At 39.5% G+C, this 25322-nt stretch overlaps 1 protein-coding gene across 1 annotated transcript in view; it reads right to left on the bottom strand.

Annotated features, from left to right (window-relative positions):
- The window catches only part of LOC115360444 (solute carrier family 23 member 1), a 53388-nt gene extending 28662 nt beyond the window's left edge, over positions 1–24726 (bottom strand). The window contains exons 1-5 of the mRNA XM_030053364.1: positions 24673–24726; positions 24386–24533; positions 23992–24119; positions 5451–5600; positions 1347–1504 (exon numbers count right to left, since the gene is read on the bottom strand). Coding sequence (XP_029909224.1) covers positions 1347–1504; positions 5451–5600; positions 23992–24119; positions 24386–24533; positions 24673–24726 — 638 coding nt within the window. The remainder of the gene's footprint in view (positions 1–1346; positions 1505–5450; positions 5601–23991; positions 24120–24385; positions 24534–24672) is intronic.
- Between the last annotated feature and the right edge of the window lie 596 nt (positions 24727–25322).

The following is a 25322-nucleotide window of genomic DNA, read 5'->3' as shown; positions in this document are numbered from 1 at the left end:
TAATGTTTTTTTTTTTTTTTTTTTTTGAAAAACATATTTTTTTATTAAAGAGACTATTACTTTAATAACTCAACAGCACCAAAGAAACATATTGTAAGCATATTCATTTAAAACCAATATAACTGCCTCTGACGGTGGTGACACTAATCTGATGGTGGTGACAGTCGCCTCATTATAACATACATTTCCAAAATTTATACCACTCAAGTCAATGGCTTCTTGCTTAACAACTTTATTTAACTATTTGGTACAAAAAATAAGAATCCTGAGCTCTGTTATAAGCATTTTTCAGACTTCAGTCATCACCGTCAGACAGAAAACCTGATGGTGGTGACGTCTGACGGTGGTGACAAAAACCTGCTCTTTCACATGTAAGCATGAGTTGTTCACATTAGCCAGCTTGTTTTCGCCCTGTTGCTACCTGCATCAGACCTCTTCTTAAAAAGTATACATTTATTCCATAATCTAATTTAATATTTTTTATACAGAAGTGACAGTGTTGCCAATTTATGGTTGTGACAGTAGCAGTGTCCAAAAATATGAAGAGATTTAAGAGAAAATAGCAAACTTCCAGGAGCCTGAGTGGTCTTGAAGCATGCAGTAGAGCTGAAGGTTTGAAAAGGGCTCCTCAGGAATGTAACTGACCTTGTAGTTTTTTTATTATTATTTTTTTAAAAAATATCTGACGGTGGTGACGAATATGTGGGACACATTTTGAGCAACCACAAAATAATAGTAAATATTGTTCAAAACCCATCGTTTGTAGTTTTTAATACATATTATGATGTACTCTTTCATGTGGTAAAGATATTATTCAATGAAATTATTACTTTTTGTTGTTTTAATCAAGTTGAAGTGATTATCTCCTATCCGAGGACAACTGGTTTTGTAGGCCATGAGCCAACATATAATCATTAAATTAATACAAATTAAAAATAAACCTATAAAAGAACCTTACAAATGTGCAAAGGACCCCCTGATTATGCCCTTGATTCTTTTTATTCATTAAAATGTTGTAAATTTCCAACAGAAATAGCATTTTTCTTAGTGGGATGTGATTTATCCAAATTCTCAAGAATCAGTGCATGCTTAACTGGGAGACACACCCTTTTCAGGAATCCTTCATTTTTGGTGTCAAGATTAGTGTGTCAATCTGTCAGGTTTGCGTGCGTGCGTGCGTGCGTGCGTGCGTGCGTGCGTGCGTGCGTGCGTGCGTGCGTGCGTGCGTGCGTGCGTGCGTGTGTGTGTGTGTGGACCTGCTGGGCACAAACTCTTCTTAGGAACTCTATCTCAGTGGGGATTCACATTAACTGATAGTGTGAATGTGAGATCAAGGACAGCGGTACCTGGTACCAACAGCAGTCTGCAGCAGAGTGCATAATCCTGACACGAAGAATATGGTGGAGATGAGCTGGCTTTTGGCAGCATTGTTGTCCTTTATGCAGAGGGGCTCAGCCAGAATCAGGGGGATTGCAATGATGCCACCAAATGCAAGGATGTAGTGCTGTGAAGTAGATTCAAACAGAGAGGTACACTTTTAATGTGTTTGAAAAAACACATTGTTTTGATCATCTCCTAGTAGTTTATTAAGCAATGACTTGATCTCAGCTGGTCATCACCTGTTCTCTTTATTTGACTGACTTACCTTTTGCCAAAAGCCCTGAGCAGAATTTAACCCTTTTTGCAAGTCATAACTCTTTTTTAAAGGTGTAGGAAACTATAATTTTTCATTTTCACTGTTATAATTGGGTGTAGAAAACATCATCAATCATGAAACGGTGAGAATTTGAAGTCCTTTCTGGCTCTCTCCTGCAACAAAAGATAGGTTTTGCTGGAGATTAAAGTAGTACTGGAGGGATCCAACCAGAACGCAATCTCCTTATTCCTCCCACCCCCTGGAATTGACTCTTCAGTAGCAGCTGTTATCCTCCGCCAGGCTCAACAAACAATAGTAACAGTACATTATATCAGAGGAGACGGGGCTAGCAAAGCATTTGTATCGATGTAGTGATGGTTTCGGATGTGGACATTTTGTTACAGTTATTGCCTTTTACAAAATCTCAGAGTTTGGTGGATGATGAAGATGGTACTCAAGACTAATACTAAGTAAGAAAATCCATGATTTAACTGGGCTTAAAGGTGCTGTGCATAGCATTTTGTGTTTCTCAAAATTAACACTAAATTTCCCATAAACTCCATATGCTTCTTGTTGCATATTGGACTTTGCAAAAAAGTGTTTTGTGTGTATGCGTGCTTTCAGGATAGGGGAGGAAGGGATATGATTTGACCTTGATCCAAAAGAACTGGAGCAGAGGAAAAAACACATTTAAGACAGATAGCTAGGCCTCTGCAAATTTATGGGAGTAGTTTCCAACTTAAAGTACTATAAATCAGAGGAATATGCCCCAAGACAAGGTCAGTAAGTTAAGCAATATTGCACTGCACTGGCAACTCCTGAAATGGTGTTGACCCACAGAGCCACCTAGTAGAGAATAGACTGAAGCCCAGTCCATCAACAATAGTAATTATCAACGCCAGACTGGCCATCTGGAGTAGGGGGAGTTCTCCCGGTGGGCCGATCAACCTGTGTACAAGACCACATGAAAATATTAAAAACTCTAATGTGCATGGGGGTGGTGGTGTATGCTAAGCTGACAACAACAGATTGATTGTATAAAACTCCAGGGTGAACATTGAATATGACACTCAAGTATGAAAATGGTCAAAATTTAAGACTAAATACCAGACAAAAAACACTATCCACTGTCAACTTTCATCTCAGCATATTAGAACCGAAAACAGAAAACACAGAAGTACAGTTTCAGTGGCCATGAACTGCAAAAAAAGCAGTGGAGTGAAATTAAATGCAATGCATGCATGCCATACTTTTCATAAATGATGAGCAGAAAACAAGTCAAAATGAAAAGCAAATTCTTCATTCCACTGTTTTGCATGTCACGTTATGTTGAAAACACTAATCTCTTTTGCACCACATTTTGAACAGTTCTTTGCAATTCCACCAAAGATAAGTTGGTTCCCAAATGGAAAAGTTGGCTCTCAGCTGAAACAGATAATAGTAGTTCTCAAATGGGAACAGAGTGAGTGTTTATTTTTCTACAGGAAGATGGAGCTGACTACCAAAGCAAACTTTGTGGTCTGGTTAAAAATGTTTTTACCGACACTTAACAGAGATTCTGTCACGCTTGCGTACACGTCTAAATATAAACATAACATACAAAGAACAAAAAGCAATTTAGAGTTCTGAATCCTGTCAGGCTCTGTGCTGCAGCTGACAGAAGGCACGTGGGGCGACTACCACATGCAGAGTGTTTACTTCTGATGTGCACGCTCACCATTGGCGATGCAGTGTTCCGCTCCACAAACTGGTCGTAACGCAGGTCAGTTCCTTAGTTTGCCCCTCAATTCCAAGAAACCAGTTCAAGAACTAGAACGTTTTTGATAGAAAAGCCATATGAGAGGGGATTTGCATTCAAACAATGAAGTGAAATTGTATCAGGAATGAAAGCTGTATGACATTTCGGTATGTGATCATTTAAACATGAGAAAACTAAATGCTAAGCACACTGTTGCATTTATCCAAATGTCACCGCCACGGCATTGCACTACAATCGAAGCAATGCTTGCAACTGAGCCATAATGGAATGTAATTACTGTCCATTCACAGTCTTCTACTGAACTAGGGGCACGGCTGAGGGTACAGGACTTATACAAGGATGTGCTAATGGATCCGATTCCTGCTGCGGTCAGCTGAGTCCTTGATCCAAAAGAAGTGCAGCAAAAGAAAAAAAACATAGCCAGGGGTTTAGGCCTCAGCAGAGTAGAAATAATTTCACATATGATCCACACTTATGAATCACAATATTAAATATATGTACAAACAAATATGTATAAGCAAAATGGAATATAAAAAGAATATATAAAAATGAATCGGCTGGGTTTTTGTCTCGGGCATGTTCATTGGATGAAGCACACGAGTCAGACAAACAGGTGTCACAGCAATCCAAGAATCTGTCTGAGAAGTTTTCTTTCTTGAATCTCAAACCTCAACCTGCCATCTGGCCCTGCAAAGCTGCACTTGTGCTCCTCCGGTATGGAAGATTATTTATTTATGGATTTGAACGTGTTATCATGTGCTGACGTCAGCTTTGAACCCTGAGTGAGTTTCCTTGTACAGATAATGAAGCTGTATTCCTTAGAACCCAGATATATTCACAGTAAATGTTGACATGACATATCTCCAGTTTCGGTGATTTTCATGTTTGAACGGGTCTTGAAGGACTCCATCCTGATCTGTGTGTCGAGAAAATGTCATGTACATGAGCTTTAGGTTTGGGAAAGCCTCTCAGGCTCCAATAGATCATGCCAAAAATGTATAGAAATGTAAAAACAAGTCTGTTGGTCTCTCAGTTCCTGAAAAGTTGTCACTGTACCTTAAGTTTTACCTCTGACAGGGATGATATATTGTGCTAAAGAGTAACACACACGCCTTAGTGTCCCAAAATAGACACATGGATGTGTTAAATACTGCACGTTCTTCAAGAGACCACATTTCCCATTTTTTCCATTAGTGTGTTTGCCACCAGGTCAGATGTCTCCTAACCTCAAGGTGAGGACTTTTAGATCTTGGTTAGCACACTGCCTGAAAGTTTAGACAAGAGCATCCCCTGTTACGATTTATCCCCAAACATCTAAGAACAACTCTAAGAGAGGAAGGGCCTTTAGTATACTTTTCTTCTTACTTACTTTTCTTTTCTTCTTTAGTGTTAAGCATCACCCACACAAGTGTTTCTCGCCCACCTCCCTGCTCATTTTTTCCCTGATGGTTTGCAGTTTCAAACAGGCAACCTTCCAGCCATTTGCTCACCCATCCAACGTCAGGGATAGTGATGTCATACTGATGATGAGGGAAATGTAAGGCAAAGAAGAGGAAGCTGGGGGTCATGTAGAATGTGGTAGAGCAGTGATTAGGACATTACAAAGCCTGCGCGTCTTGGACTTCAGCTGCCTGACAACAATGGCAATCCTGTTTGCAGGATTCCCTCGTCACTAATTACACTGTAAGATTCCAGAGTCATTATTGCTGAGCCCAGAATTCAACCCCATGACCTTCCGATCTTCCTCGTTATGCACAAGGCCTTGATGTAATTTATTTTCTCAGCGGACGGCAAGCAGGACTGTAAATGCATAAATACGCCCTAAAACAGAATAGTATATATACAAATGAGTAGTAACACAGTAACAACTAAATAAATAAAACAAGGAAATATTGGTACTTCACAGATGTTGAATCATTTTGCAAGTAACTACTTTTGTAAGTTTTGATTTTACAACTGCATTAGCTGATGACAGGTTTAATGCCAAAAAGAAGGTGTCTGTGGCTGGCTTAGGTGACAGCTTTATAAATTTAGATGCTTGCGGGATTAATCTACCTGGAAGCCCAGCAGGATGCAGAGGTACCACGGTGGTCTGTCATTCAGAGAGTATACCAAGTCCAGACCTTTGTCCACATCCTCCTCCAAGGCCTCTGTGTGGGGCTCCCCAATGTCAACTCTCTCCGGTTGTTCATCACTGTCGGAGCTCTTGGAAAAAACACAGCAAGAGCCATCAGCTCATCAACCCAGTGTCATCAATCCAAGCAACATCAAACAAAGGAAAAACATTAAAATTTTTTTCATGGTTGGGTTCCACACAGGCCACATCAGGACACCTACTCCCATTTCTTACCACCCAAAACACACCTTTGAACTGCTGAGCAAAGCTGCAACAATAGACACTCAGTAAATCATGATAGCAAACATACCAGAAATGCTCGCAGAATCAAATGTTCCCTAAAGGTTATGTTTTATTGTCTTTGAAACAGGAGATTCATGGAAGCAAATCCTCCCATCTCCGACTGTAATCTAGATATTATGGTTTAGTCTAGTTCAGATACGATGACGTAGAAACTCCACATGAAAGAGAGTGGTATATAAATAGTTAAATGAATATGTTTAACAAGCAAAGGTAAACTCAGAGTGACAGTGAGTGTGTGTGTTCCAAAAGGTGATCGATCTTTTCACGACCTGTAGGAGTCCCCATAAAACCTTCATTGCGGAGAGTTGCGGAGACACTTGGGCAGAAAACTATTTTAATTGCTGGCAACAGAAGAGGAAGTTAAGCTTTGTGCTTAAAATGATTTAAGGTTGGCAGTTACAGCCCCAGTGATGACCTGGGTGGGTAGGAGGGAGGGCATAGTAAAGGGCCGTCAGGGTCTGTCAGCAGAAGACTGATTGCGACATTGGACATTGCTGAAAGAAAGCATGCATGATCATTCAAGTCTTCCTTTGCTGAATGCAAGTTTAAAGGAGAACTAAGCTATAAAAAAATATTGTCATTCAAAGTATTTGATTATATGTGTCTTACTTATAGAATAGTAATGTATTGTATTTATGTATGTTTTGCTTTCATAGCACAGAAATGAAGAAAAGAATGTATACACTGAGTTTGTCTCGTACTCATGTTTACATTTTAGGGGTTGTATTCCCACTGGCCCAACAGCACTATAAATCCATAAAGTGGCAATGTAGGGCATTTTACATCAAAGTGGCAACCGTCTCTGTCTTTTCCTCACATTTTTAAGCAGATGTAGAATCATTAACCTTTACTTAGTCACCACAATTCACAACTTCAAACACCAAGAGAACAACAAAACCTGAGGTCTTACTTATATTTCTCAAGCCCCTAGAACTGATGTTGTTCTTGGAAAGATGTGCTTTTTCTGCTGGTTTTGCATAACTTATTTTGGCAAGGTCAAATGCACTCCTTAATCATTAAAATTGTTGAAAATGTCAAGCCCTCTGTTATAGCATGATTGTTTATGTAAATGCTTTAAGGCTTAGATCCTTGTTAGTGTCTAATTTGCATGTATGTCTGGGTTCCTCCCACATTCCAAAGGCAGGTGGATTTGAAATGCCTGTAAGTCTGACTGTCAGTGTCTGTGTGTCTGCACTAGCTGAATGTTTCCCTGCCTCCCGTCCAGCGCATGCTGAGATGGGCTCCAGCACCCTGTGACCCTGAACAAGAATAACCAGATATCTTTCAAAGTAAATACTGACCCACAGCACAAGGGCAATGGGAAATCACATGTGGTATGAAGGAATGGTATAATGCAGAGTATTCCACAAAATTTCAACAGAGATGTATTGTTCAAACACTTAAAAATGCCCATATGGATTTCCTTTGATGATACACAGCACAAAGATATATACAGCAATCCTTTGGGTTTTTGCTGATGATGCCAGTTGTATGGGCAACTTCAAGTATCTTTCTAGTTATGGTGGACAAGGCTGAATATTCCACAGAGCCAACTGATATACAACTTTGAGTACTTTACTCGAGTATTTCTTTTTTTTTTTTTTTTTTTTTTGGGAAACTTGACTTGACTTTTACCTCACAACATTTAAAAGATAAATATTGCACTTTTGACTTCACTACATTTCTATGAAGGTTGTCGTTACCCATTACTTTTAAGCAGAGCTGTTAAGTCGATTGCTCTTTTTTTTTTTTTTGGCCACACACTGTGATCCTCAGAGGGGAGATATTGTGCAACACAATACATTGGTATTTAAAAGAAAGCATATTTTTGAATACTTAAGTGTTTTTAAAAGCAAGTGCCCCAGGACTTTAACTCAAGTAAAAATTTGACTGAGCAATTTCCACTTGTAGAGGAGCAATATTTGACGAGGAAAATCTATACTTTGACTTTGACTCAAGAAATGGGACTGTGTGCTTTGGTTAACACTTGATATATGAGACAAGGGGCTGTGCTCAAATGCAAAGAGGTCAGGTACCTCTTAACACAGCCCACATGGGACAGATCACTTACCAAATGGTCTGTTAAAAAAAAAAAAAAAAAAAAAAAAAAGGTCATTGAAGTATGAGTTATTTTCCAGGATAACTGTGTCTGTAGATTGCACCACATAAATACATCACCTAGTTATTACGTTTTCTTTTGTTTGCATGGCTATTCTGTAGATGCAATGCAACAAGTTCATGAGATTATTCAAGCCAGCAATGTTTGTATTATGGGCTGCAGCCCTTACCCTGCTGAGTTTATGTATGTATGTATGTATGTATGTATGTACGTACGTATGTATGTATGTATGTATGTATGTATGTATGTATGTATGTATGTATATATATATGTATGTATGTATTTATTTATTTATTTAACATTTCCTGGTGGGGATGAGGATTAAAGACAAAAGTCTACATCCCTGCTCACATCTCCTTAGCATCATCTCCTCCACTCATGCATGCACTGAGGAGAGGATGTGGGTGATCTTTGACAAGTAACAGATGAGCTCCAATGTCAGTCTTTTTTATTGGTCAACACTGCTCTCTTTCTGTGTGCTAAGAGATGGTGATTAAAGTGCCAGTCCACAAGATTATGTCCAGACTCTGAACTCTGAAATAATTAGCAACATCTCACATAAAGATCAAGATCAGGGCGAGAACCACATCCTGCAGCTTTTCGAATTACACTTTTATGTGTGACCTGTGTCTAAAAAGGCCAGTGTGGCATCACATTAGATAGTAAATTTTTTTAAAAGACTGTTTTTGTCTGTCTCTAACATAAGGTCACGTGGCAGTGTGAGTGAGAGCACATGTGCAGTGGGGTATTGTGCAAATACCAAGCCGTTGACATTTGATTCACTTGGTGCAACAGTTTCAGCAGGCAGGAATAATTTGGCCAGCTGCTATCATCTAGTGGTTATCCGCTTGTACTACAATAAATACAGGGGAGGAAACATATCCAAGTCCACAAAAGCTGATTAATCCCAAATATCTGCCTGTTTAACCTGTTAAAGTAGATGTTTAGAGCTCCTGAGCTGCGGTTGATCGCCTGTCGACGTGTCTGGTAGATAAGACAAACTAACAGCAAACTTAAACCAACATTTGGCTGGCGGCTGATGTTCATTTTCCAGCCTGGCTGTTAACCAAACCCCCAACCTGGGACTATGGCTTACAGGCATGAAGCACAAAATGTGACTTTTCTCCTTGAGGCAGAAAGTGCATTGTTAGTGCCAGTCTCCTCCCACTCAGGTGATCAAGTTCAGCTTCAACATCTGTCAATTTTCTAAATGCCTTGTCTGCCTTGAAGCATCAAAGTGGCATCCTGGCCCTTGGCTGAGAAAGCTTGCAACTGCAAAGCCTCCGCAGGCGATTACGAAGCATGTAGCACACACAGCCACTGTGCACAAAAAAAACACTGAAACATTTTACATGTTTCACTTATTTTCATACTGTTGGCCTTGTAGTTATGATGTCCCTCGTGGGGTACCAGTTAATGCCAAGAAGTTCATCTTCATGTAACCCTGTGAGCCCCCTGATATCAGTTACTATTTTGAAATGTTAGTTTTAACCCTCTGAACAAAATTCCTTTTATTTATGTAATATTTGGGAAAAAAAAAAAAATTAAAAATTGACATTTTGCCTATGAAGACACATTTTTTTTTGTCTAAGAATATTTTATAAAATATTATTAAAAACCTAAAAAAAAATTAAAATAATATATGAAAAAAATTGCCTTGTAAAACATAGTTTTCTTTTTTAAATTCTTTTTCAATTTTATTTTAAGGTTAATGTTAAGATTTTTTTCAGTTTTTCACTTTGTTTTTGTAATTTTTTTTTTAGACAAAACTGTAGACTTGTTACTAATAAGTAACACAAATGATTAAATATGTAAAATTTTTGAGGAACGAGTATTCTTGAAATTATTTTCTGTGGGCTGCACTTATGACTCTTAACAGTAATCTACTCCTTTCCATGTTAAATTTGACCAGTTGCATTACACTTCTTCCTCCATTTGTGATGGTTTATTAAAGAGAAAGCTGATAATTTTCACATGGTGAGGTGCTGGTCTTGCCTTGCTCTGCAGCTGCACAGTGACGTGCAGTGAGCGGTGCTGGGGAACAGCTGGCCCTTCGGCTTCGTTTCTGACACTTCACGGCAGTGTCCCCACGTTGCACCCGGAGCGAAATGACCAAACCCTACATGTGTCAAAGCGTAACAGCCAAGGCCTCTGACAGATGCGACTCCAAACTCACTAGCTCATAAAACTTTTTCAAATTTTATTTATTTATTATTATTTTTTAAATGTTATGTTATGATTTTCTTCATGCATAAAGCAGACTGCTGCTCTGGCTGCTCTGTTTACTGCAGTGAACAAACACACTATTACACTTTTTGCTGTTACCCATTAACTGCGCTTCTATTACACCACTGCCACACACAGCTCATCTGCTCATCTGCCCCAGTTCCACACACACACACACACACACACACTTCAAGATGGTACCCTTAGAAAACCATGCTCAAATGCTCTTAAAGCGGAAGCCTCTGCCTGCCCTGCTGCGCTGTTGCCCAGTGTGATAGTGACACCTAATGACGACTTTAATAAATTACTGCTCCTTTCAAAGCAATATTTGATAACAAATGAACCAAACCCACCCAACCTCTCCAAAGAAAAAATAAAAACACATACCAAACCATGGCAAAATCTTGTTTGTTTCATATCAATACACTAAAATATCCATGAAGTGCAACTACAGTTCACGTCCAAACATGAGCCTTGGGACAAAAAGCTGCCCTGCTGTGCATCAGCACTCAAACACAACGTTTATGCAAACCTGCATTATTACAAGTTACATTGTTTTTTTTTTTTTTTTTTTTCTTTTTTTAAAAAAGAGCAATTTGCCACTGAACATTTTATTGCAACCAGCCCCATTCATGTTCTGTTAAACTGCTTCTTTTTGAATCACAGTTCTTTATTTTATCTCATGGTGTGGAATCAGACAAGACAAACTAAAACTATAACAAATACTCACTACTCAGAGTAACTTTTTTTTACTGAGTACTTTTTTTTCCTTGAGTAGTTTTCTTAGACAGTAACCTTTATTTAAACTCAAACACATTTTTGGATGAGCAACTGTTCACTTACTCAAGTACAATTATTCTGTACTATACACACCCCTGTCTACACTAAAATTGTATCCTCATGGGCTTAAAAGTAATTTAAAAAAATACAATAATAATTTTGAAAGAAATAAAGGGAATTGTTTTCAGAGGGTTAAATAATACATTTTAAAAATAAAAGCTTGCTCATAAGTATCAGAGGATTAGACGGGGGAAAGAGGCTGTTCTGTGGTTCACATCATAAATCTGCATTTTTCCACATCAAATGAAAAAGCCCTACGTACTGGTCAGAAATTTGTGAACCACGATCAAACTTTGGTGGCCATTCCAGAAATTTTCAGTCTTACTGAGATGCACCTACACTTACACTATCAAGAATATATCTATCAATGCTTATAGGGACTCTAATAGCCAGCATCCTCAAAAAAAAAAAAAAAAAAAAAAATCATAAACTCAAAAACTCAATTTTTTTTTTTTTTTAATTTGACTGTGATTATAGTCAGCAGCTGCAATAAAAAAGATCATAGTCATAATGATTGCATCATGGTGATGTAAAAATAACACTATCAATAATGTAATGTTAAAATAGTCTCTTTTTTCGCCTTTCCTTACAATTTACATTTTCTCCATTCAGCTGATGCTCCTATCCAACAGGCAGTAGAGCATTAAGGAGGTTGCGGGCCGGAGCTGCAGTGCCCTGACAGCGCTCATGTGACCACAGAATGAGAATGTAAGAGAAAAGTGCCTGGAAAAGAAAAAGCAACTAAGAACTGATGAGAGAGAGGGGTTTTTTTGTTGTTGTTGTTCAGAGACCCCTATCCTGCAGATACCTGATACCCTTAATGGACTCACGCTACCTAACTACCCTGGAATCAAAGCTGGACCATGACACAAAAGCTCTCTTGTCTCAACTACGAGGAAAATACCTCAAAAAATTGTTTTCCCGATCAATTGCTTTGCTTTGGTGAGCTCTAAATGGAGTGACAGAGTTAGTGACAGAGGCAGGTTTTTCTGTTTACAGGCACGCAAACCCAAATCCATCCAGAAAAGACAATCAATCCAAAGAAGTTACATTAAAAATGCCAGGATTTCTAACATGCTTTCCCCCTCTGCAAAAGTTCATACTTAATAAATCACTTAATATTGCACTCAGCTGTATTATGCAGCAGCATTTTTCTTTTGATAGAATGAGATATGTTTGCTTGCAACTCAAACTGTCTCCTGCATGATCAAGTGACTCTGAGTTAAATAATCTGCTGTTTTTCAACACACTGTTTCTTGTTACAACAAAATGTGTGGAACAAGTGAGAGTGTGTTGCAAACAATGGGAATTATTTCATCCTCTGGCAGTTCTTTTCCCTCATTAAACAATTACATTTTAAGATACATTGCCTAATTAAATGATGTGCCAAGATGGACATGTGTTGCATCAAACTGGAGAAAAGACATTGTGAACAGCTTTTTTTTTCATAATTGTTTGTTTTTCAGTGAATTATCTCGTCACAGTCAATGTCTAAATCAAAGTGTAAATGATGAAAAAATATCTTGATGGCAAAACCTTCATCTACAATGATATAAGAGTGATATGTAAGTTATCCCACATGTAATATCATACACAAAATTATGTTTACCCCCTTTTGCTTTTGCAGATATTGACAAATTGTCTCTGACTTGTTCACACAGCTGCAGTTTGGCTTTTGCTGTTTGTTTTGTATTCACATTTTTCTAAATCCTTCAGTAAATGCCGGCACAGGGGGGGTGAAGAAGGAAAACATAAGCCCTGGACTCAGCTGTGCACACTTGCACTCCCCAGGCAGCCAGACCTTTATCACGAACCCACCCGCGCCATGTCCCGACTCAAGATCAATTGTTCATTGATTGTTTCTGGGTTAATTCTTAACCAAAATCACTTTCTACATTTAGCTTTGAGCACTGGATCTGTCATAACTACACTTATTTTCCAGGTGAAAGCATGCCGCTAATTCCACTGTATTCAGCCTGTTATGGAGCACATGCAAATTCTGGTCAAATCACATTCCACAGTGGCTTACATTAAGCTTTTACTGCTATTTAAAGGGCAGTAACACTATTGTTTTTCTGGGACTGTTGAAAAAAAAAAGAGAATCATTTTACACTAAATATACTGGCCACATTTTATCTTACTCAAACAGCAGTGTAATCATTTACATCCTCACCAATTGTTCAGGTTAAGGGCACCTGAGAAAGCAGAAGGTACCTTACTGCCTGTAGCCACCAAAACTTAAAGTGGCTGAAGAAGTCGGAGGAGTTAAGATGACACAGCTCTTACCCCAAATGCAGGGTTGACTGTCCCTTGCTCCCTGAGTCCCAGCTCTATTATTTTCTGCTCCGTGGAGAGATGCATACTGGTTTCTTCGCCGTGGCTCCTGAGAAACCTGAAGTGGACTCCACACAAACACACAGATAGCGGTACTTGCGGAGACCGAGGAGGTTAGGCAACAATGTGAACATCCACGTCCTGTCACCGGGGCAACAGAGTATCACTGTTAAACTACAATGCCCGAGTTATTTTATAATCTCCCCCTGCAGCTCTCAGAAGTCTGTGCTCTGCTGCTGAGTGAATGTAGGCTTTAGCCACCCTGACTTGCAGTCATGTGCCTGCCGTTGTGTGCCGATGAACCCTGAGTGGAGATGAGCACGTTTGTCACATGGATTACAGTATCGGCAAATCTGTCATTTGTCATACACATGACGGTCACCTCTCTTCTTCTCCTCTACATTATTAGGTGGTTTTTGTGGATCCCCCCTCTTATTTGATTTTTCATTGATTTTGATTGTTTCAGCAAAGTTCCTGTATAGTCCATCTATAGGACACTGAGCATCATATTATCAGGAAAATCTCATTGGAAATTAATTCCTTTTTTTCCAGTGGGATCCATGGCCAAAGATGTAACAGACAGAACAATCACTACAGTAAGATTACCAATATATTATATAGCAACAACATAGACCACAACATGTCATAACTAAGCATAAAAAGGAAAAGGAATACTGAGTTTTAGGCAGGAAAGAGGGAAAAAGCTGCATGTACACAAAGAAACAGACAGACTACTCTTTCTGTATGGGTCAGCGCCTCTCTCTCAAAACCCTGCAGTGGCTTTAGCATGAAAATATGAACATCCCAAATAGAAATGTTGAAGTGCAAGATGTCCCAATTAGCAGCTACAACTGACCCAATTTCCCCTCAGAGATCAATAAAGTATTTCTGATTCTGATTCTGATTCCAAAAAGCAAATGCCAACAGTGCTTTTCAGTGGCCATACTGTAGTGCACTGACTGTGGAAAAGTGTTGTAAATGCACAATAATACTGTTACGTCTAAGTAGTTAATAAAAATTCACAGTTAATGCAGTCAAGTATTGTCTTTTTTCTGCATTTACGTTGTATCGCTCAAGTGCTAAAGTGTTATATAGAAATTTTGTTTACTTTTTTTTTTTTTCTAAAAACAGAAGTGTTGCCATGCTATTTTGTTTCCTGAGATATCTTGGTATGAAATGTTGACAGAAATTTTGGCAGTAGCCTCCTACTTGTGCAAAATCATTTATTATATAGTAAGTCATCATAAGTAGATCAAGGATCAGGTCTCCCTGATTATCCATGTTACCAAGGTGACTGTGGAAAATACATAAGTACGTACTCGGCAATCAAGGTGTCATCAACTTCAACTTTGTTATCTCATTGGAATCAACAACATTTGTGTGTGTGTGTGTGTGTGTGTGTGTGTGTGTGTGAACCATGGTGGTGTGTGAGTGATTAAAGGCAGATTCACTGAGGCTGGAATGTGGATTATGTTGAATAATTTGTGATACAATTCAACAATACATTGTGTAATTCTGATCCCAGACTGTATTGAAGTGTTCACCATTAGCTTCAGTGATGAAAAATGCCCCACTCTGCAGCAGCTTCAGCACAGTCCAACAGAGCGGTCATTGTTGGAGCACAGAAACCGTTAGAAATGCTCTTTTTGAAAACGGGAAACTCACAGCAGTCAAATATGTTTTGAAATTGTACCTCCAAAAAAAAAAAAAAAAAAAAATAATAATAAATTAATTAATTAATTAATTAATTAATTAAAAAAAAATGCAAACAACGCTTTCTAACCAGTTTTATTTAGCATTTTCAATAACACATAACTTTGTATACCTCCATACTGTCCTGCAGCTAACTTGAACTAGTTTACTTGAACTGTGACCTCAGAATCTCTGTCAGGAAAAATGGGAGCTCTATTCTTTGTTGTTCCCTGTAAGGGAAGAAGTTCTTCTGAGAATTCATTTTATTGTGAGTTGTTACTTTGAATGCCGCTGTTGCAGGTCGGAAGTTTATAAGGTGGAATTTCTGCGGTTGGAGTTTGAAGTGAATACAGCATAAGGTGAGTTAGCAGCGGTGTGGATGTATACCAAGCAGAGTTATTATACTTTTGTATTTTTCAGTGGTTTTTATCTTTATTTTGTTTTTAATTTTTGTTTTCAATTCATTTAGGTGTCAGTTAGTTTCCAGGATAGATTTGCTCATTTCAGTTTAGTTTTATTGTTTGAAAATGTTTAGTTTTAGTGTAGTTTTTATTAGTTTCAGTATTAGCTTTAGTTTTTATTATTATTATTATTATTATTATTATTATTGTTATAATATGGGAATATTTGTCAGGGACAAGAAGTTTACAATGGATATTACAATACAAATACTTTGTGAAGGCTGTTGACTCACAGTCATGTAGATGTCCCAGTTTAATAAGAAACAAGAAACATATAAAGAATAAACATATGCTTAATAGTGCCTTAAACTTGTTAGAAAGTGCCATTTGCAATCATCTTTGGACTGACCAATTTCTAGACGTTTTTAACTTTCTCTGAGTTTCTCATTTTCAAAAAGTACAGTGTACTGGGTTTTGAGGCTGACGAGGAGTGCCCTGTTGGACTGTGTTGAAGGTTGGCAAGAAGATGCAGCAGAGTGATAAAATTTCTCATCATTTAAGGTAGTGGTGGAGTTGTGCTATGTGCGCTTATAAATGATGGGTGTCAACATTTAATTATGGCCTCGGTTGAGAAATACTCAACCTATCCTCTTAGTCAAATGTGGGCATCATGTAGTCGCAGGATGTGATTGAGTGTGCAGCAAACCTACAGTTCTCACAATGCTGATGCTACAGGATGGTGCTGCCTCTTTCCAGCAACTCTAAAGCACCTCAGTTTACAACAGAACACTACACTCTGCTTCAATATAAGTATGTGTCATGTTAAACGAATTGCTTTGACTGTCCCTTACTTTCTAATCCGTGCATCTCATCAAATGACGCAAATCACATGTTTCATTCAAGCCCATAATACGCAAAATGAAAACAGAACAGTTACACTGTGGAAATTTCACAGTACTGATGCCGGCAATTTAGGCTGGAGATCTTTCTTCCATGTTGTAGCTAACATTAGAATGACTCAAACTAAGCCAGTTGGCCAGGCTTGCAACTGCACTGCTCTTCAGCTCAGGAGGTAGAACGTACACACTGCTGCCGGTGTGAGGGGTTATAAGGAGCTGTAGGGTGCATGGTGAAAAGAGAGCTGTATTTTCATGTTGTGGTTCACTACAGAGCAATGGTGATGATGGTGGTGGGGGGTGGGCTTTCAAAAGGCCCCCAAAAAGCCACTTTAATGCAGTGTAACAGTTGCTGCTTGAGGAAGAGCGCTAAGCTTGAAACATACTGCTCGCCGCTACGGTGTTTGTGCACCGTGCTCCCTGGAGATCACTTGGCATCAGTCAAACAGTGTGGGCGGCACTGTGCCATGTGTACCTTGGACTTTCTGTGGAGGGCATTTGACTTCTGTGGGTGGCATTCTTTTCTGTGCATGATCAGTCATAGCAGTGGCACTAACTACGCAGATCCTCCTCAGTTTATTACAGACAAAACAGGAAATGTAAAAAAACAGTCGCCTCCTGCATGCCAGTGGCTTTCTCCTGAGCAAGAGCTACCAGACACAGATGGTTTCGAAAAGTAAATGCAAACATTTTCATCTACTGGCTGGACAACTATGGCACTACATCAGTGCATAGAGAGTAGCAAAAAAGATATTTATTCCCATGAAAATGTCACTTGCGCATTTCTGAGAGGGCAAAAGTTTATCTTGATTTGAATCATTTGTTATGTTAGTCTTTAGATCCTGTGAAATGTCTGTTCCCACTTGAAATCCTCATCTGACCTGAAAGCACATTATCCTCCCTCGTGATACTGTTGCCATGCATGCTCAGGGATTGGACATACTCCGAGGATGTGAAAACACTAATAGTGTCTTTAACATCAGCTGGAGTGTCACACATGCCAAATGGGAACCCATTTTCTTGTGAAGAGAATGTGAAATCCATTCACTCGTAGGTCATGGCATAAATGGGAGACTTGTCATGAGAGTGGCTGTCATTGAGAAAAGGTAGTGTCGGCCTGGGAGCAGCTGAGGGGGGATGCTTGTCTCAGCTTGTTGTTGGAAAATGGAAATTCGATATAGGGAATCATAAGAAGCTCACATGTCACAGACGTCTGGGATTTGAACAGATACCTTCTGTAAATTATACAGGAGAAAAGCTGGACCAAAAGTGAGACAATGATGTTGAATGTACCTGGGGTTGAATCTCCTCATGTGAGCAGCACGTGAGCGATAAGTGATGACATGTTAAAGAGGACAGGAGCGCATGAAAGTTCTTCAAAACCTTCCCAATGGTAGAAAAGCATGTTCTAAGTTATATATATGAAGAAAAAAAAATTAGTTCAACAAAAGCTGAAGTCACTCGTGGGATAAATCTCAGAGTTATGTCATGAGGAGGGTATGTATTCTCATATTTCCCGAGTTTGCCCTCAGTTCCAACTGTGTGTTAATATCAGCGTGCCCGCCTTAATCGTGTGGCACGATCTCATGGTGATGTGATGGATCCGACGCTGTGAAATCGTTTTCCGTGAGAAAGAGTCATCTGCATCTTGCTTTTCTGACACCTAGAGAAGTGTCCACTACAACTGAAAACTTCAATAATTTTGCTGGAACACAATTAAATGTATGATGCTTTGGACCATTATTTTGAGGGTATTTTTTTTTTCTGTGTGACTGTGTGGCTGTCTTTTAATTGCTCCTTCAAACACAGTCGTGACTTTTCATACTGTAGCTTAGTGAGATCTATATTCAGAGATGAGGGAAACTGTAAAATAGCAAACTTATTTAGGCAGACAAAGGGAAATGGATGTGGCTTTCTTGTCTTTGTGGTTATGTCCTTTTGCTTATTTTTCTTGCTGTTGTACACTGTGTTCCACATAACTTCTAACAACTGCTGTGGATCTATTATTTTAAAACTTGATAATGATCAGGGGACTCTAACCTCTTGTAATGCCAGGGGTCTAGCAAAGATAATTACACCTAAAGAAATAAGGTTTCGATGAGGCTAGAATGCTTCTGCTTGAAAGAACCTCTTCTATTGGCCAAAATACTTGTGAAATTAAAAATAGGATGGCCTGGCAACATGATTCTCCCCTTGCTTCCCAAATCATAGGAGGGGCTATTCTTATTCAAAATTTCATCCTCTTTAAAATTTAAACTACAGAAGATTCTTCCAGACACAGGTGTTATGTGCTTTATAATTCAGGTTACTCTTTTGGATACAGGTGCTATTTTAGTCAATGTTAATGGAACAAACTAACCATAAGCTCTTACATTAACATCACTAAATGTCCAAGTTTCTATTTACTTATTTATTTATTTCTCCTTTATTTTACCAGGGTGGTCCAACTGAGACATAATCTCCTCTTCAATAATGGTAGGACATTTAACTGCACATTAAATCCCACACTTGATCAGCAGTGATAACACCCATTTCCAATCCCACACCAAGAAAACCATATTACAACACATTTAACCTCAACTTGCCATTACAGGTAGCTCAAGTCCAATTTTCACTAACTGGAAACATAAAATGGACTCAAGAATTACATGTAGCAGTTCAAAAAGTTTATAAATACAAATAATTGGGAACTATATAAACACTGCAACTTTTTTAATAAATGTATTTATTTGGAGAGTTATTTAAAGATATTTTTCTGTATGTATGCACAGTAAGTATCTATCTATCCCTCTATTATAGACTTCAGAGCTTCATCAGAAAATGTATAGCCTGCCACTGTCCTGTTGCACAACCACCATTAGAACAACTCACCCACAAAAATGCCTTTTGTGAACAAGGAAACTTGGTCTTTTCAACTTGGAATCTATGCTTTTGTCTTTTTGGCACAGTGAAAGCCTGCAGCGTCTCACATGAAGCTCACGATCAGTGTGTCTTTGCTTTAGGAGGGATAGTCTGACAAACTAACAGTGCAGTCCTTGTGAATGAAAAAAAAAGAGACTGTTAAGACACTGTTTGGCCGGTGCACCGCTGAGACTCACAATTAAAGGAAAGAGCTACTAACAGTTTGTGTAAGCTCCCTTAACAAATGTTGCCTGATACCATGATAGCTCGTACAGCCAGGCCAAGGCATATCAAAGGGTGCAGTGGTGTGCTGTCCTGAATAGCTGCCCTTTGTCTTCCATATTTATCACTCACTTTCTGCTCTTACTTCATCACCACAAAGAGGCCTTGGTCATGGTCTGTATTTTCTTGATTTCCAATCTCTTTGAAAGCAAGAGGAGGAGCAGGAGCAAAGCAGCCACCTCAGAAACACATCGCTTCAACAGTTGCACACTTTGGACATAATTTTGTCGACGATGTAGGGAAGTGTGCTATAGCTTTTGCAGCTTTTGCATAGGAAAAACATGACAATTAGGTAGCCCTAATGGGGTTTTTAGCCTCATTTCCTGGACCTGATGGACCATGAACCCCTGTGACACTCACACACAAAAAGACTTGATAACTACATATACATAGTCAAACAAGTGATCAGCACATGAGTATTGTTGTCCTCAAGTGTACTTATCAGCCCCCAGTTTGGTGCTGGTCCATTTTGACATCCTCGTCCACAAAGGTATTATGGTTGCACTTGATTTTATGCTACATAATGAGATGAATGAAAGTGTGAGAGGGAGTAAGTGTCTAAAAAATTAATTAATTAATTAATTAAAATATAAAAATAATAATGACAATGACAAATAAAAAACACTTAAAAGACAATAACAATAAAAATGATCGCATCATAGCCACGAGACTGCACTACCCTGTGTTCATTCATGAGATTCCTGTTCTGCTGGCTTCCTGCTGGCTGTATGCAACTGTGATACATCCATGGACTGTAATCATGGGTGTATTGGCTGTAATTCATCAACTTTATTATCTCATAATACATCCATGGGCTGTGTGCTGTAAAGCCTGTATTGTGGATGCATTAATATCTCCGTTCCCAAACAAACGGCTATCAGCTAGTCACTGGCAGCACAACATAAATGGAATTTAATGCAGTAACAGTATTAGTTGTAAGATATATTAACACACCGGGCAAAGACACATGGCAAAAGCTCATATAAATCCATGGGCACAACATGTTTTGACCTGGCTCAATATGTGATCCTGATCATGATATGTCATTGGATTGAGTTGTTACACGTGGCGAGTTGGTTTATGTGTCACATTAATACATCAATGGTTTTACATACACTATATTACCAAAAGTATTCGTTCACCTGCCTTTACTCATACCATGAACTGAAGTGCCATCCCATTCCTAACCCATAGAGTTCAATATGATGTCGGTCCACCTTTTGCAGCTATTACAGCTTCAACTCTTCTGGGAAGACTGTCCACAAGGTTGAGGAGAGTGTTTATAGGAATTTTTGACCATTCTTCCAAAAGCGCATTGGTGAGGTCACACACTGATGTTGGTCGAGAAGGCCTGGCTCTCAGTCTCCGCTCTAATTCATCCCAAAGGTGTTCTATCGGGTTCAGGTCAGGACTCTGTGCAGGCCAGTCAAGTTCATCCACACCAGACTCTGTCATCCATGTCTTTATGGACCTTGCTTTGTGCACTGGTGCACAGTCATGTTGGAAGAGGAAGGGGCCCGCTCCAAACTGTTCCCACAAGGTTGGGAGCATGGAATTGTCCAAAATGTTTTGGTATCCTGAAGCATTCAAAGTTCCTTTCACTGGAACTAAGGGGCCAAGCCCAGCTCCTGAAAAACAACCCCACACCATAATTCCTCCTCCACCAAATTTCACAGTCGGCACAATGCAGTCTGAAATGTACCGTTCTCCTGGCAACCTCCAAACCCAGACTCGTCCATCAGATTGCCAGATGGAAAAGCGTGATTCATCACTCCAGAGAACGCGTCTCCACTGCTCTAGAGGCCAGTGGCGGCGTGCTTTACACCATTGCATCCGACGCTTTGCATTGCACTTGGTGATGTGTGGCTTGGCTGCAGCTGCTCGGCCATGGAAACCCATTCCATGAAGCTCTCTGCGTACTGTACTTCGGCTAATCTGAAGGTCACATGAAGTTTGTAGCTCTGTAGCAATTGACTGTGCAGAAAGTCGGCGACCTCTTTGCACTATGCGCTTCAGCATCCGCTGACCCCTCTCCGTCACTTTACGTGGCCTACCACTTCGTGGCTGAGTTGCTGTTGTTCCCAAACGCTTCCATTTTGTTATAATAGAGCTGACAGTTGACTGTGGAATATTTAGGAGCGAGGAAATTTCACGACTGGATTTGTTGCACAGGTGGCATCCTATGACAGTTCCACGCTGGAATTCACTGAGCTCCTGAGAGCGGCCCATTCTTTCACAAATGTCTTGTTTCACAGTCTGCATGCCTGAGTGCTTGATTTTATACACCTGTGGCCAGGCCAAGTGATTAGGACACCTGATTCTGATCATTTGAATGGGTGAGCGAATACTTTTGGTAATATAGTGTACATCAATGCCATGGCTATTCGGCTAGGCTACTGTGAGCGAGCAAGCTACAGTCAGGCAAACTGCCATTCATGTGAGCGAGTCTGACTAAGCAGGTGTAGGATACTTGCTTGGCTAGGCTTTAATAAATTATTGAAGGATATTGTTAATCACCATAAGGCTACTTATTAGTCCAGTAGGGCAGGTTTACCTCGAAAAAGTTATAATAACCAATCAAAACTATGTCTCTTGTTGATCAGGCAAGAGTGCAGTTTAAACTGGGAATATTACCTTAGTCATGATGGCCTAGGCAGTTCTTGCTGGAGTTTTGGAGTTGTGCTGAAGTGATGGCAGAAGGCCGGGATGGTTGCAGCGGAGCCCTGAGAGGGAGTCGCAGTCGGCGGAGTTACGTCAGAGCTTGAGCTCGGGGGTGACACACTCTGGTGGAAAACTCACTCTGCTAACTCTCACGTACACGATTTTAACCCCTTGAGTCTCTTCTTGGGCGGCAGTGTTTGACCAATCAGGTGTCTGCCAGTTATCTGGGGACTCCCTGGCCAATAAATACCACCTTAGTGGATCTTTATTGATACAGGGTGAAATATTATTCAGTAAGAGTGAGATTCTCACAAAACTTCCAGCATTTGGCATATCAGATGAATTTCAGATATTCTTTGAGATTAAACCTCAACCTAAGTAATACAACAATGTCAAACATGGCAGATTAAATCATAACATTGTCCAAGGCCACATCTCCTATATGGGTTTATTCTGTGTATCTACTGACTCCTCCAAGCAAGCCTGACTTTATTATGATTTTCTGAGCATTTTAGTATTAATGTTGTGTTGTTCAGTCTGGTGAAGAGCACACAGTCGAATTTTAGGGAGAAGAGCTATTGTTCTTATTTTTCAAAAAAGGGTGCTCCAGGGTTGGTTCAGTGAGGTTGCATGGCTTTTGTCCTCATTGTGTGAGTCCTTGAAGAGTCTGGCCTGGCTGGCTCTGGTCTTTTAGATAGTGTGGGGGAATATTTACTCAGTCAGTTTCAGGCTGTGACCAACACCTGCCAGGTGATGAAAAGGGCAACTTTTATGGACCTCAAATTGACGAGAATTGCTCCAGCAGTGTGCTGTCAAATTTGACCTGGTCAGTTGGGACCACAGGGCAAGCTGTTGCAGTCTGTTGCCTGTCTCCTCATGCCATATGAGACATGGATCCTACACAGGTTAAAGGAAAAGGTAGTGCACTTGCTCCGTGGGCCCCATAGATCCGGAGGATCTGGGTAATTTTAGGCTTCATGCTCCACTGAACAACTTTCATAGGAGTGAATATGGCCCCACTTCTGAGACTATCCTGTTCTCTTTATACATCTACACTCTAAAAACTGCTGGGTTAAAATCAACTCAATTTGGGTTATTTTGGTAACCCAGTGCTGGGTTGTTATAACACAGCACAGTTGGGTTATTGGTCTGACCCAGCATGTTGGGTTATGTTTTCTACCCAAAAAATGGGTAGAAATGACTATACTGATAGGTTAAACTTACCAAAAAGTGGGTTGAAAAATACAACCCAAATTCTGGGTTATCGGTATTATTTGGGTTAAAATGACTTTTTTCTATTGACCTCTGCATTAAGAAATGAACTGGTAAAATTAATTTATAAAATTATGAAACAAGTACATAATGTCCCAGGCATTATTTTATTAATATTTTAAAACAATTCATTTCACATTAACGATCCTCATACCAAACTTTCTTTTGGCAAACAATTGCATATTGCAAATTAAAAAAAAAAAAAAAAAGTTTTCAGTAACGTTCATGGACTAATTATTATTTCCACTTTAAAATCATGAAAACTTGAACCATTGAGCCAGAGGTAACTGAAATCTTCGGAGCCTGTTTAGCTCACATAATAAACACTTTAACCATCAAACCTAGTAGTCTAGCCTAGGGTGCTGTGCATCCACAGCACAGACAGACAAAATGTTTGTTTGTTTGTTTGTTTGTTTGGTAGTTTTTTTTTTTTTTTTTTTAAGCTTGGGCGCTGCATATTAAAAATTTTTTTTTTTTTTTGTCTCCCATTCATTTGAGTTAGGTGCTGCGTGAAAACCTTCAGTGCTCACAGCTAAAAATAATCTAAACTTACAGGCTTGACGTCAATGAAGGCCTTGCGAATCTCCAGGCTGCTGGGGTGGAAAACTCTTCTCCCAACTTTGTAGAGTGCAGTTGGGAGCAGCACTGGAAGCAGCTGCAATGCTATGTCGCCTTGTTTATCTGTAAAATATTAAAATGTCTGTCAAATATAACAATAAACATATCTATAACTAACTTCACTCATAAGGCAGGGAAGCTTTTGTACATTTTTTGCCAGTGGACCCATAGAAGTTAATTCAAACAGCAATAAAGTTGGCACCAGATAGCTGTACAACACTCCAGCTTATAAAAAAATGATTGTGACATGCAGTGGTCTTACTGTTGAAAAGTTACAACCAGCTCTAGGAATATGAAGAATCAAAATACAGTTTTTAAAATGTGAATACCTGCTGAGAGCGAATCTATGTTGGCGAGAAGGTCAGCCATTTTCTCCTTTCTGGCCATCCGAATGACCTTTGCTGAGAACACAGGGTTCCAGTTTTCGGTTAATCTCCCAGAGGCCTCTGGATGTAATATCGCAAAATCCTGAGAAATCTAAGTACAGGAAAAAGAAAGCATAAAACACAAACAATTAACAGAGTTACACTTACTATGTGAAATGTAAGCTCACCATGCCTGGAGTGTCACTAAACGCTAAAAAAAAAAAAAAAAGTTGTCTAGTTTCATGTGATACCTGTATCCTCTCTCTAGCCTTAAAATTGAGCCCGCTACGGCTGAAAGACGGCATGTCGGCCGGTCCATAGGCTCGTTAGCTTGTGACGAGGGGGAAAGAACAAGCTAGCGAGCTAGTTAAATATTAGCTCGCCAATGAGCCGTATATAGCTCGCGCTAGCATTAGCTATTTAGCTAACATGAACGGTGTATGGCTAATTATAACTCTAATCATAATTATAACACATAACTCACTGGCATATTAACTGTTAGCGCCAGCTAGCGTGACCGTCCGCTAATGTAATTACCATAAGCTAACGCAAGCTATTAATGAGCTACAGTTATTTATGGGTCGTGCTAGCTAGCTAACGGTAACTTCTTAGTTTGTCCAGTGTGAACTAAGGTTTATAATACAGCCAGCTAACTTTTTTCTTTTCTTTTTTTTTTTTTTAGCTCACTTTGACAGTAAAATAAATTAGTTGTAGTTTCACTATCTTACCATTTTCAGTTACATCCCGGACCCGGAGCAAAGCTGCTGCGTGCTGCTTGTTCAAGTCGTGTCGTGTCAAAAAAGGCTGGCTGGCTGCAAGCATCTCCAACCCATTGCGTTGGGTCACCATTTTTAACCCAAAGTTGAGTCAAAGTCACCCAACCATGATCCAGCTGCCTGAA

The sequence above is a fragment of the Myripristis murdjan genome, chromosome 6 (genome assembly GCF_902150065.1).
Source record: "Myripristis murdjan chromosome 6, fMyrMur1.1, whole genome shotgun sequence".
Taxonomy (NCBI): domain Eukaryota; kingdom Metazoa; phylum Chordata; class Actinopteri; order Holocentriformes; family Holocentridae; genus Myripristis; species Myripristis murdjan.
The sequence above is the reverse complement of the archived record's forward strand: the minus strand, read 5'-3'. Positions and strand labels throughout refer to the sequence as shown.